The sequence below is a fragment of the Macaca mulatta genome, chromosome 5 (genome assembly GCF_049350105.2).
Source record: "Macaca mulatta isolate MMU2019108-1 chromosome 5, T2T-MMU8v2.0, whole genome shotgun sequence".
In the NCBI taxonomy this organism is placed as follows: domain Eukaryota; kingdom Metazoa; phylum Chordata; class Mammalia; order Primates; family Cercopithecidae; genus Macaca; species Macaca mulatta.
In genome coordinates, this window is record NC_133410.1 from 6,386,386 (window position 1) to 6,400,008 (window position 13,623).

The following is a 13,623-nucleotide window of genomic DNA, read 5'->3' on the forward strand; positions in this document are numbered from 1 at the left end:
TGGGTGGCATGCTTGAGGTCAGGAGTTTGAGACCATCCTGGCCAACATGGTGAAACACCATCTCCACTGAAATACACAAATTAGCTGGGCATGGTGGTAATCCACCATGTGAGGTGGCTCATGCCTATAATCCCAGCTACTAGGGAGGCTAAGGCAGTAGAATTGCTTGAACCTAGGAAGTGGAGGTTGCAGTGAGCTGAGATCATGCCACTGCACTCCAGCTTGGGTGACAGAGGGAGACTCTGTCTCAGGAAAAAAAAAAAAAAAAAAAAGGCTGGGCACAGTGGTTCACTCCTGAAATCCCAGTGCTTTGGGAGGCTGAGGTGGGTGGATCATGACATCAGGAGTTTGAGACCAGCCTGGCCAACATAGTGAAACCCCATTTCTACTAAAAATACAAAAAATAAAAATAAAAAATTAGCTGGGCATGGTGGCAGGCACCTGTAATCCTAGCTACTTGGGAGGCTGAGGCAGGAGAATTGCTGAAACCTGGTTGGTGAAGGTTACAGTGAGCCGAGGTCATGCCACTGCACTCTAGCCTGGGCAACGTGCAAGACTCTGTCTCAATAAAAAGAAAAAATAAATTAATTAAATAAAATAAAAAATTAAGGGGTAGATTATGCAGAAAGTGCTAGAAAAGGGGTGGTAACTTCTGTGTCATTGGGTCATTGCCATGGAAAGGGGCGGTAACTTCTGGGGGTTGCCATGGCAATGGTAAACTGATGGCACTGGTGGGCGTGTCTCATGGAGAGGTGCTTCCAACTCTTCCTTGTTTCAGCTAGTCCTCAGTCTGGTTTGGAGTTCAAGCCCCGCCTCCAGAGTCGAGTCCAACCCCCTACCTCATAATGACAATAGTTGTGGTGGTTTTAAAAATATGTCCACATGATGAAAAGGAATTTGAAAAGATTAAAAAAAATATGTCCACAATCTCCTTGCTACTCATCTGTTCAGTAGGTGGAGCATAATTCTCTCCTAAGTATGGGCTGGCTTGCTTCTAACAAATAGAATAGTGAGGAAAAGGGAGGAACAGGAAATACATGGTGCCTATGGCCTATGGGGATCATCAAAAGTCTTGCTCTCTAGAAGAAACTACTTTGCCTCCTTCTCTCTGGGTCCCTGGCTTTTGCCTCAGAGAAACTCTTTCTTATCTATCATCTTCTCAGACCACATATAAAATGTGCCTCAGAGGGTGCCCCCTACTGGGGCTTTGCGGCTTCTGAAGCCCTCTTCCTGCTGGTGCAGGCGCCAGGGCTCAGCACCTCCTTCAGGGGCTGAACAACCCCGAGTTTTAGCAGACTGACCTTGGAATTTCTTTGGCCATATATTTTCTTCAAAACCTTCAGATGACTTTGGGAGACTGAGGCAGGAGGATTGCTTGAGCCCAGGAGTCTGAGACCAGCCTGGGCAACATAGGGAAACCCTATCTCCGTAAAAAAGAAAAATAAAAAAATTAGCCAGGTATGGTGGTGCATGCCTGTGGTCCCAGCTACTGGAGAGGCTGAGGCAGGAGGATCGCTTGAGCCTGGGAGGTTGAGGCTGCAGTGAGCTGTGATCACACAACTGCACTCCAGCCTGAGTGAAGCAAGACCCCAAGTCTCAAAAAAAACAAAAGCAAAACAAGAAATAAAAACACAGACAAGACCCCCTCAGATGCTTCCTGCCTGTTTGCTGTCAGCCAGCCCCAACATGCAGGCAGCCACAGCCCAAATCTTCTGAAGATGCCGGCGCTTTCCTTACTGCACTCTGTCCTTCCCCTGCTTTGCCAGTGGTGTCCCTGTGGAGCCAGTGGCCTTGACAGGAAGGTGAGAGTCATCATCTGGTGTTTGCCCACATGACTGGCACATACTCTCTGGGGAAGGACCTTTACTGGAGATGCTTGAGAAAGGTTTGGGGCCTCAGTCCCATTTCCCTGTAAGATGGCTTCTTTTGGAGCCATCTCCCGTAACTCTTCGGGTTTGGGATGTAGAACCCCTTGCCTGTGAGGCCCCAAATGACCAGCAGTGGTGCCTCTCTGAGCTCATTCACAGAAGCTACTGCAGGAAGCACAGTTGACTGACAATCTCCAACTGCCACTTCTTTGTCTCCATAGCGATCACACCAAGACCCTGCCTGTCCCCCCTCAAAGAGACTAAATTCAGGACTAAACTTACTAGCCTGTCACTGCTGTTTCTCCCATTGATGAACCAAGGAGAGCTCAGCCTAGGACAAGTTTCCAGTGATGTTCTCCCCTCCTCTTCACCCCCAAACCTGTTCCTGGGCCTCCAGCATGTGCCTGACTTCTTGGAGGAGCTACGCCCTCCCCCACCTTCCTCCTGAGAATAGCGCTATTTTATCCTCAGGCCTGTGAGGGAAAAACCACTCATTTCCCTTGTGTGTCAATCAGAATTTTTTTTTTTTTTTTTTTTTTTTTTGAGACGGAGTCTTGCTCTGTCGACCGGGCTGGAGTGCAGTGGCCGGATCTCGGCTCACTGCAAGCTCCGCCTCCGGGGTTTACGCCATTCTCCTGCCTCAGCCTCCCGAGTAGCTGGGACTACAGGCGCCTGCCACCTCGCCCGGCTAGTTTTTTGTATTTTTTAGTAGAGACGGGGTTTCACCGTGTTAGCCAGGATGGTCTCGATCTCCTGACCTTGTGATCCGCCCATCTCGGCCTCCCAAAGTGCTGGGATTACAGGCTTGAGCCACCGCGCCCGGCCATCCCTTGTGTGTCAATCAGAATTTGGGGGCAGTGTTCTCCCAGGCCACGTCCACACCCTACTTCCCCTCCCTCTTGTCCAAAATGCTGCTCCTTGGGAGCACTCACTGGTCATCTGACTGCCTTTCCCTCTTCTCACCTCTGGCATCCTCCTATCTCTTCCCTTTTCTCACCTCTGGCATCCTCCAATCTCTTCCCACTTCATTGGAGTCTCATCTTTCACTGCAAACTTGGGCACCTGGTTCCTGGCCTTCCCCTCCACCCCAAGCCCTGCCATTGTCCTGAGCAAGTTCCATGCTCACACAGCCACCAGCCCCATACCTGGTCCCTCATATCCAAGGAGCTCCTCCATCCTGCTTGGCCATTCACTGCCAAGGGTGACTTGGGGCTTGTTATTGTCTCAACCCTGGTCTACTTAATATCTCTGTGCCTCATTGATAAGACAAGACTAATTTTAATCATGGCATCTGTCCCACCGAGGGGTTGTGAGGGGCTTTTGAGGCATTATAGGTAACTAGCACATAGTAAATGCTTCACAGGTGTTAAAACAAGAGTTGATTTGAGGCCCCAGAAGCACACAGCTCACAGGATGTCATCCACAGATACATTTTATTTGACAATCATAGTAGTTTTTAATATGATAAATTGCTTTCCAATATTAGCCCTCCCATTTTCTGGCCACATCCCATCCTCCAGGTGACACTTCCACTGCAGTCACTAACATGCTGGGACCTCCATTCACTTTACCAGCTACTTTCGCCCATTGCTCTCCTGCTCTTCGCCTCCATACTTCCCTACTCAGAGTACATCATCTATTGTTGCAGTGATGTCCTTGTCAAAACCCTAAACTCTTTTTTTCTTCCTTCACTCCTTTCTGGCAAAAATGCAGTCCTGATGAACCCAGTATCTGCCCCAGGCAGTGGGTGAGTGCTGTGAGGAACCATCACCAGTAAGGCTACAGGAAAGCCCAGGGCTTGAGGGGAATCTAGTTTCAGCTGTTAAGAGTTGGTAAAGAAGTGTTCTTTGAAGAGGCAAAGAATAATGTGGATTAATTTGGGAATAATGGAATGCAGGATTTTGTGAACCATGGAATAGAGTTTGAAGGAGAAAACAATGTGGATGTAAATCAGGAAATAGGTACCGCAGAGCATTATGGAAATCAGAGAAGGGGAAAAGAGAATTGACTCAGGGAGGGTCTAACATATGCTGGGTAGTATATTAGTCTGTTCTCATGCTGCTATGAAGAAATATCGGAGACTGATAATTTGTAAAGGAAAGAGGTTTAATTGACTTCCAGTTCCACGTGGCTGGGGAGGCCTCATGAAACTTACAATCGTGGCAGAAGGGGAAGCAAACCTGTCCTTCTTCATATGGCGGCAGGAAGGAGAAGTGCCGAGCAAAGGGGGAAAAGCCCCGTATAAAACCATCAGATCTAGTGGAAATTCACTATCACAAGAACAGTATGGGGGTAACCCCACCCCATGATTCAGTGACCTCCCACCGGGTCACTCCCAGGACAAGATGAGATTTGGGTGGGGACACAGCCAAACCATATCAGGCAGTGACTAAAGCAGGCCCTGGATGGATTTTGTAGCTTTACCTGGCCACAGTGTTAACCAGGGTAACAAATCCCCATTTATCTCTGGAAGATGGTAGAAACTCAAGCCACTCCATGTTTAACTGCTGCCTGAAACGGGGAGAATGGCCAGGAGTAGGAGTTTGAACGTGCACTTTCTTTCACCTCGAAGTCATTAGAAGGCAGAGGAAAGGCCAGAGCTACACATGAAAGCCAGAGACAGGAGATAACCTGTTGGACAACGCCTGGGCTAGTGGGAGGGATGTGATCAACAGGCCTCAGGTAGAAGGGAGAACAACCCTTTCATCAAAACACAAGGGATGGAAGAAATAATGAGTATCTGCATCAGTCATCTTAGTCTAAGTTGTTACTGTAACAAACAATCCCCAAATCTCAGGGGCTTAAAACAGCTAAGGTTTTTCCTTGTTTGTGGCACACACTCATCATAGATTGGCAGGGAACTATGGTCATTAAGTTCAGCCACCGTCTGGAATGTTGCTGGTTCGTGTACCGGAGGGAAGAGAGAGCTCTGCAGGGTGTCGCTTTGGAGGTTCTGGGTTGGATGCAACAGATGTGACTTTCCTTTGTAACTCATTGGCCAGAATTAATCACATGGCCCCACCCAACCCAACGGGGCCAGAAAGTGCCATCCTACTCTGTGCCTAGAAGGCAGAGAATTGGAATTTATTTGGTGAACAGCAGTAATGACTTCTGTATTTTAACCCAGAAAAGCTTCAGTGCTCTCTGAGGTTCTTTCCAGCTCTGCCATCCTGTAATACCAGGACTTTGGGAGGCCAAGGCAGGTGGATCACTTGAGGCCGGGAATTCAAGACCAGCCTGGTCAACATAGTGAAACCCTGTCTCTACTAAAAATGCCAAAAATTAGCACGGCATAGTGGCACGCACATGTAACCCCAGCTACTCGGGAGGCTGAGGCAGGAGAATTGCTTGAGCCCTGGGAGGCAGAGGTTGCAGTGAACTGAGATCGTGCCACTACACTCCAGCCTGGGCAACAGAGTGAGACCCTGTCTCAAATAAATAAATAAATAAAAATGATGGCAACTTCAGCCAGAAAATGTAATGACCGTACAGCCACGTAAGACTGCCTCTCAGAATGCTTCTTATCACATTCTTTGCTTATAAAGTGCAAGATTTGATGGCTCCTCCAATTGCTAGCAAGCCAGGAGTATAAAATTCAGGAGCTGGGTCAATTGGGAATTAGTGGCTGCATTGCAATTGTGACCAGAATCATAAAAAAGAGGAACTAAGGAGTTACTGGAAAGATTTTAGGACAATAGTTTTCAAACTCTGGCATAAGAATGAACACTATGCAGCCTTAAAAAAAAGAATGCAGATTTAGATGTTAGATAGGAAAAGACTTCCAAGTAAACAGACAAATGAAGGACAGGAACAGATTATTACAGTGTGCTACCATTAATGTAAAACAACAACAACAACAAAACAAACAAACAAAAAAACAGGTGGACTGGGCATGGTGGCTCATGCCTGTAATGCCAGCACTTTGGGAATCTGAGGCCGGCAGATGGCTTGAGCTCAGGAATTCAAGACCAAAATGGCCAAGATGGCAAAAACCTGTCTCTACGGGGAAAAAAAAAATTAACCGCAGTGGTGGTGTGCCTGTAGTTCCAGTTACTCAGGAGGCTAAGGTGATCACTCGAGCCCAGGCGTTCAAGACCAGTAGTGTATGCCTGATCCCAGCTACCTGGGAGGTTGAGGTGGGAGGATCACCTGACACCAGGAGGTCAAGGCTGCAGTGAGGGAGCACAACATGCACTCCAGCCTGCGAGACACCGAGATCCTGTCTCATCCCCCTGCCGCCAAAAAACAAAAAAAAAAGGTGGAAGCCGTTTTATATATATGTTCAAACACATTAGTATTTCCAAGGATATACAAGAAACTTGTAGTTTCCTGGGAGGGGAACTAGGAAGCTGGGGAGACGATCACTTTCGTGTCATTTATAAATATTACTCATTGAAAAAAATCAACTCCCCAATGCAATGTGGTATCCCAGAAGAGAAAAAGGGCCTTAGTGGGAAACTGGTGAAAGCAGAGTAGTCTAGCTGGTAGTGCTGTACCAATGTCACATTTCTTGTTTTGGCAAATGTATGAAATGCAGTTTTCATGGTTGTTTCCCAGTTCCTAAGTCCATCCTACACATTTCTCCCTCCTCTGTGTGGAACTCACACAGAAAACCTTGACCGTCTTCCATTTTCTGCTTCCCGTGCCTAGCATGCCTCTCCAGCTCTTCCTGACCCTGGAAGCTGTGCTCCTCTTTCAAGGCCAAGCTCACCAGTTACTTGCTCTGAAAAGCTTTCCTAGACCTCCCCCTCAGTGTTCTCCTGGGACACGCTATCTTTATTAGCGCTTGGGACACATGGCTGTCTTTTGATTTCTACCAACTAGGTTCCCCAGAAAGTGGACTCCAAGATGAAAACTAGATGCACGTTTTTTGGGAATTAACACTTGTGGAAGAGAAGGAATGAAAGGTTGGGAGTGGGGAGGAGGTGGGCTGTGTGATGCAATCCCAACAAAAGCCTCAGCAGACCCCACGAGCTCAGAAGCCACCATATCCCTCACAGTTGTCCCAAATTGCGGTAAGAGAAATAGCGACCTGAGATTTCCAGCCCATTAGTCACTAGATGTAGGCTACCCAGAAAAAGGGCATGACTTAGGCTAAAGCAGCTCTTCTCTGAAAAGGCACTTCCCAGAGGGCTAACTAGCTGAGGGGTGTTTGTCAGCAACACTAGCAGCTGGGGGAGAAAGGCTTCATTCTGGAAGAAGGGTGGGGTATCACATCCACTCTATGTCATCCCTCACCCTGCAACTGCAATCGCTATATTCCCAGTGCAAGGCCTGGAAAACAACGTTCCAATTGGAAAGACTGAAGGTGCTTTGGCTCTCTGAAGGCAGAGGCCTGGACCACAGGATTACATATGGTTTCTTCGCACACTAAGAACCAAGTGTGTTTCTTCCTCACCCAGTTCCCAACAGCACACAGAAATAAAGCTTCCCTTCGATTAGAGGCTAAGAGCCTCAGAAACTGTTAAGTTGTTCACTCTCCATTTGACCGTGAGAACAATCTGGGAGACAGCAGATTTCATTCTTAAAAGAGTAACATTTCTCAATAACCTTTTAGGTCTTTTCAAGCAAATGAATACTTTTATTAACATGGTAAGTTTTTTTTGTTTGTTTTTAACACGGTAGGGTTTTGACCTCAAATATTTGTTAGGTCTGCTACTCAAATGAACTTATAGCTGGACAACGTATGAACCTTGAAGATGCCTCTTCCAGTCCAGTTTAGGGTCCAATGCAGACAGTTCCATACTCTCATCCCCCAGCCCCTCAAGGGCCTCTGCAAAACTTTCATTTTATGCCAAGTCCCCTAAAACGCATCAGGGTATTACATCAACTTGTACAGAATATCAAGATCTTATCTTCTATTTTAGGTTCCATGTCAAGTAAAGCTGAGTTAGGTTGTCCAAACAAACTCACTGGACAGGTTACATAAGATAGTGTACCACATAAAATTTAAACTTTGAACAAAATACATCTCTCCTCCTTTGGTCTCACACAGAAATTAAGTCTCCAATCACAGACAATACTATCCATTCTCCAGCTCTTCTCCAGATTCACGAGTCCCAGCCAGGTCGGCCCATCCGCACTCCCCGTTGAAGTCTGGTCCTTTCTTCAGTAGTTGCTGCACGGAGTCGTCTTCCAGAATTAATGCAGCTCCTTCAGCACCTCCAGAGCTGGAGAACTCCAACTGTGAGTCTCATGTGTCACACACAGAGACCCAAAGTTCCAGGGAGCTATCAGGTCACACAAGAAAGAGCAAAGCACCTCAAAACTTTAGAAATAACCACCAAAGCCCGGGAACAGATGTGACTGCTGCAAGAGCTTACAATCTAGGCCCTAATTCCTGTATGTGAGAGCATTTTCAAACAAAATCACTTTCCAAACAAAAACACGTAACAATCGAAACTCATATTGAGGTCATCAACCACAGACCATAGCAGAAAACGTAGTGTTAAGTGAGACAGAGCAATAGACAGAGGAAAAAAGAGAAAACAAAAGGCTCTCTGGTTTCGGTTTCTCCAGGGTGTCAGCCAATCTCCACCAGTTGACCAGAATCCATTGGCTGTCAACCTAAAGCACAATGAGAAGAAATTCATCATCGAGAGATTAATCCCGGGCACAACGACCCCCAAACCCTCACGACCACCACCGTGCAGGACGCCGCCTCTTCTGGCCACCACCTGACTCCCTCCAGTCTCTAGCAATGTTGACTTGTCCAACGCCTTCCCCGAAAATCCTCTATTTCCACCCCCGCTTGCTGGATGGCCCGGGACCTCGTCCCTTTCTGTTTCCTTGGCGACTCTGAGATTTATGAACCTTCCACTGAACACGCATCACGCCCAAACCCGGCCACTCTGATTATCCCACGCCGCCACCGTCAAAACACAAAACACGAAGACGGGGCCCAGATCCGCCCTGACCCGAGCACGCCTTTATTCTCCCGCCCCACCCCCGATCCCGGTGCATCTTGATGAAATCGTCGCTCTCCAGGAGCAGCCAAGCTGGCGCCGCTCCTCTGCCCGGCGCGGGTGCCCGACTTACCGCCGACCGCGCTCACGACGACTCGCTCTTCTCTATCCGCCGGACCAGCTCCACCAGCATCTCTGCCATCTTCGCGATCTCCTTGGCCTTCTCCTCGGCCTTCTCGCACCTCTTGGCCGCCCGGCCCTCGGCCGCGTCGCCCGGGTTCTGGAGGTGGTTGAGCGCGCTCTCCTCCGAGGCCTCCACCTGCGTTTTGATCTGGATGAGCATATTGTCCATCTCCCACAGCTTGCTCCGGTTCCGCAGGTACGCCCGCCCGTGCTCGCGCGTCAGCGACGCGATGTCCTCGCGCATCTCGTTGATGACCGGGAGCAGAAACTGCTCGAAATCCTCCTCGGGCTCCAGCACCTCCACTTCCTCCGGTTCCGCCAGCTCGACGATGTCCAGGGGCCGCATCTCTTCCCACTGCCTCGGAACCGCAGTAGCGATGTCTGTTGGAGAGAGAAAACCGACACTCGCTATGCTTAGCAACAGAGAGCCCGAATATTCCTGAAAACTTTTACCCTTTTTCAACTTTTCTCCTCAGAGAAGCCACGGAGAAGCAACTTACGCGTAGAGTAACGGCGAACAAAATGGAGTCCCAGCCGTCAACCAGCGCTCTGCGCGTTGCGGCCCCTTTCACGACACAGCCGGGCCTCTTTACGGTCAGGGGGGGCGAGCTGCGGGCGCGCGCACGTCTAGAAAGAGAGGCGCCGGGGGCACCGTCGCGGCCGCACGGACGCGCACGCAGGCACGCGCGGGCACAAGCCCGCACGCTCTCGCTCGTTCCCGCCTTCCCCTTACCTCCGTGCGTCACCATTTTTCTACTGTGTGTTTGGAGGGTGACCTCTTCTGGGTGTTTCCCTCCTAGAGGGCTTCTCGGGCACGCGAGTTTACTTTTTTTTTTTTTTTTTTTGAGATGGAGTCTGGCTCTGTAGCCCAGGCTGGAGTGCAGTGGCGCGGTCTCGGCTCACTGCAAGCTCCGCCTCCTGCGTTCACACCATTCTCCTGCCTCAGCGTTCGGATTACAGGCGTCCGCCACCGCGCCGGACTAATTTTTTGTATTTTTGGTAGAGACGGGGTTTCACCGGTGAGTTTACATTTTAAAAAAAGACCTCCCACACTTCCCGGGTGCGGTGGCTCACGCCTGTAATCTCAGCACGTTGCGAGGCCGAGGTGGGTGGATGGCTTGAGGTTGGGAATTCGAGACCAGCCTGGCCAACATGGGGAGACCCCGTCTCTACCAAAAATACAAAAATTAGCCGGGCGTGGTGTTGCTTGCCTGTAATCCCAGCTGCTTGGGAGGCTGAGACAATCGTTTGAAAACGGGAGTCGGAGGTTGCAGTGAGCCCAGATCGCGCCACTGCTCTCCAGCCTGCGCATCAGAGTGAAACACCGTTGCAAAATAAATAAAATATAAATGAAAATTTAAAAGGGCCTTCCACACTAGAAGAGGAGGATCCTTCGTGATAATGCAGCGACCCCCGCTGGACGCTTAAAGCCCCTTCCTCTCACGCAGGGGGACCTGAGCCCCCTCAGCCATTTTATTTACTTATTATTATTTGAAAAGGTGTTTTCTTTTTTTGTTTTTGTTTGTTTGTTTGTTTGTTTTTGTTTTTTTTGAGGCAGGGTCTCTCTCTGTCACCCAGGCTGGAGTCCACTGGTGGGATCATGGCTCACTGCAGCCTTGAACTCCTGGCCTCAAGTGATCCTTCCACTTCGGGCCTCCCAAAGTGCAGGGATTACAGGCATGAGCCGTGCGCCCGGCCCTCACTGCCTTTTTAAAGAGTTTTCCTTCTTCCTTGGATGAGAGTCAGAAGGGTCTGGGTGTCTTTTCACCAAACCGGCCTCCCCACACCCCAAGGTGGAGCCTGGCTGCTCCGTCCTGAGGCCCCAGCAGACCCATGTTTAGTGCGTGGTGCAAGGCGCTGTCCACCGCCTCTGAGCCCTTCCACTGGATCCTGGGCTCTTTGGGGTCTTAGCTCTGTGGCCCTAATACCCTAACGCCCTGGGCAGAGCTTGGCGCATATTGGTAAACTTGCCTTAACATCCACTCAACACAGAATGAGGAGAGATATGTTAATTTCCTAGCTTGTTGTCCCATTCCCAGACAGCAATAAACTTTTCAGAAATCCAGCTTGCATAAATCCCATGGATTTGGCTTTCATTTTCTAGTTAAAGGGACACATCACAGTTTTGACTATAGCAGAATTAAGGATTCAGAGAAACGAAAGTGTATGTTTAGACTTTTCTCAGGTTCTTAATATTTTGGTTGATCTTGTAAAAACTCAACTTTTGGGTTTACTTGTGTGAAAGGAAAATAAATCTCGGGACCCCAAAATCACTAAGCCAAAGGGGAAAGTCAAGCTGGGAACTGCATCAGGCAAACCTGCCTCCCATTCTATTCCTAAAAAAGATAGCTACTAAGATTAAAAAGCTACATACCTCCCTCACAAGGAAATTCCTTGTGGACAACTGGCAGAACTCAAAGCCACCCCTCTGGTCACTGAGATAGATGCATCTCTGACTGCCTCCTTTGGAAAGGCCAATCAGAAACTCAAAAGAATGCAACCGTTTGTCTCTTATCGACCTATGACCCGGAAGTCCCCTCCCTGCTTCGAGATGTCCCACCTTTCTAGACGGAACCAATGTATACCTTACATATATTGATCGACGTCTCATATCTCCCTAAAATGTATAAAACCAAGCTGTGCCCGACCACCTTGGGCACATGTCTTCAGGACCTCCTGAGGCTGCATCACGGACACACATCCTTAACTTTGGCCAAAATAAACTTTCTTAATTGACTGATGCCTGTCTTAGATATTTGGGGTTCACACTTGATATATCAGAGACAGCTAGCTCATACACTTTTTATATGAATAAAAATAAGTGACTCAGACAAAAATGCGATACTACTAAGCACCTATTAGAATAGTCAAAATCCAGAACACCTACAACACCAAATGCTGTTGAGGGCTCGGATCAACAGGAACGTTTTTAGTTTTTGTTTGTTTGTTTTTGAGATGGAGTCTCAGCTCTGTCACCCAGGCTGGAGTGCAGTGGCGCGATCTCCACTCACTGCAAGCTCTGCCCCCTGGGTTGTTGCCATTCTCCTGCCTCAGCCTCCTGAGTAGTTGGGACGACAGGCACCCGCCACCATGCCCAGCTAATTTTTTTTGTATTTTTAGTACAGACGGGGTTTCACCGTGTTCGCCAGGATGGTCTCGATCTCCTGACCTCATGATCCGCCCGCCTTGGCCTCCCAAAGTGCTGGGATTACAGGCGTGAGCCACTGCGCCCGGCTTCAACAGGAACTTTTATTCCTTGCTTGTGGGAATGCAAAATTATGCTGCCATTTTGGAAGACAGTTTAGTAGTTTCTTACAAAACTAAACCATATTCTTACAATAGAATCCAGCAATCACATTCCTTGGTATTTATCCAAATGAGTTGGAAACTTAGGCTGACACAAAAATCTGCAGGGGGATGTTTCTACCAGCTTTCATTGTAGTTGACAAAACTTGGAAGCAATCTAGATGTTCTTACATAGGTGAATGGATACAAAAACTGTGGTACATCCAGACAGTGGAATATTAATTAGCATTAAAAAGAAATGTGGTATCAAGCCATGAAAAGACATGGAGGAAACTTAAATGCATATTACTTAAGTGAAAGAAGTCAATCTGAAAAGACTCCATATTGTATAGTTCTACCTGTATGACATTCTAGGAAAGGTAAAACTTTGGAGATGATAAAAAGATCAGTAGTCAGGTGGATTGGGAGGGATGAATGGCGGGGGGCACAAGATTTTTAGGGCAGTGGTGAAACTACTCTGTATAATACCATAACGGTAGACACATGTCATTATACATTCATCCAAACCCATAGAATGTACAGCATTGAGAGTGAGCCTTTATGTAAGCTAAGGACTTTAGGTGATTATGATGCATTAATATGGATGCATCAGTTGCAACAAACTCACCACTGTGTGGGAGATGTTGATGGGAAGGGGGAGGGTATGCAGGTTGGGGGACAGATGTTGTATGGGAGCTCTCTATACTTTCTGCTGTGAACCAAAAACTGCTTTAAAGTTTATTTAAATGGGAGGAAATAAACCCACCAAAAAAACAAATGAACTCATCCACAAGTTGAAAAACAGCGTTTCTTCCCTGGGATGAGGTTAAATTGGGCCCCACTCCTCCAGGTGTTCTTGTGCAGGGCAGAAATGCCAGGTGCACAACATGCATTTGGGGGCTGATCACTAGCGTTTCTTTGTTTTCTCTTTTATTTATTTCTTTTGAATTTTTTCTTTCTCTTTTTCTTTTTTTGAAACGGAGTTTCACTTAGTCGCCCAGGCTGGAGTGCAGTGGTGTGATCTCGGCTCACTGCAACCTCTGCCTCCCGGGTCAAGCAGTTCTTCTGCTTCAGCCTCCTGTGGCTGGGATTACAGGCGCCCACCACCATGCCTAGCTAATTTTTGTATTTTTAGTAGAGATGGGGTTTTGTCATGTTGGCCTGGCTGGTTTTGAACTCCTGACCTCAAGCAATCCGCTCGCCTCGGCCTCCCAAAGTGTTGGGATTACAGGAGTGAGCCACTGTGCCCAAACTCTCTTATTAATTTCTGTTCTTATCTTTATTATCTCCTTTCTACTTTCTTTGATTTATTCTGTGCTCTTTTTAAAATTTCCTAGGTGAAACTCAACTCATTAATGGTTTCTTTTTTTCTAACGTAGCAT

At 47.9% G+C, this 13,623-nt stretch overlaps 1 protein-coding gene across 3 annotated transcripts; it reads right to left on the minus strand.

Moving 5' to 3' along the window:
- Nucleotides 1-7,419: 7,419 nt before the first annotated feature.
- On the minus strand, nucleotides 7,420-9,543 carry MRFAP1 (Morf4 family associated protein 1). 3 transcript variants are annotated; one of them, XM_015137938.3, is made up of 3 exons: nucleotides 9,457-9,507; nucleotides 8,907-9,337; nucleotides 7,420-8,435 (listed from the first exon to the last, which is right to left on the minus strand). In XM_015137938.3, exon 2 carries the CDS (start codon nucleotides 9,300-9,302, stop codon nucleotides 8,919-8,921), a length of 384 nt encoding a protein of 127 aa, XP_014993424.1. In that variant the 5' UTR covers nucleotides 9,303-9,337; nucleotides 9,457-9,507; the 3' UTR covers nucleotides 7,420-8,435; nucleotides 8,907-8,918.
- Nucleotides 9,544-13,623: the final 4,080 nt, after the last annotated feature.

Excerpts from the sequence above, each read along its gene's own strand:
- MRFAP1 (XM_015137938.3), bottom strand. The coding sequence starts at position 9,302 with ATGCGGCCCCTGGACATCGTCGAGCTGGCGGAACCGGAGGAAGTGGAG.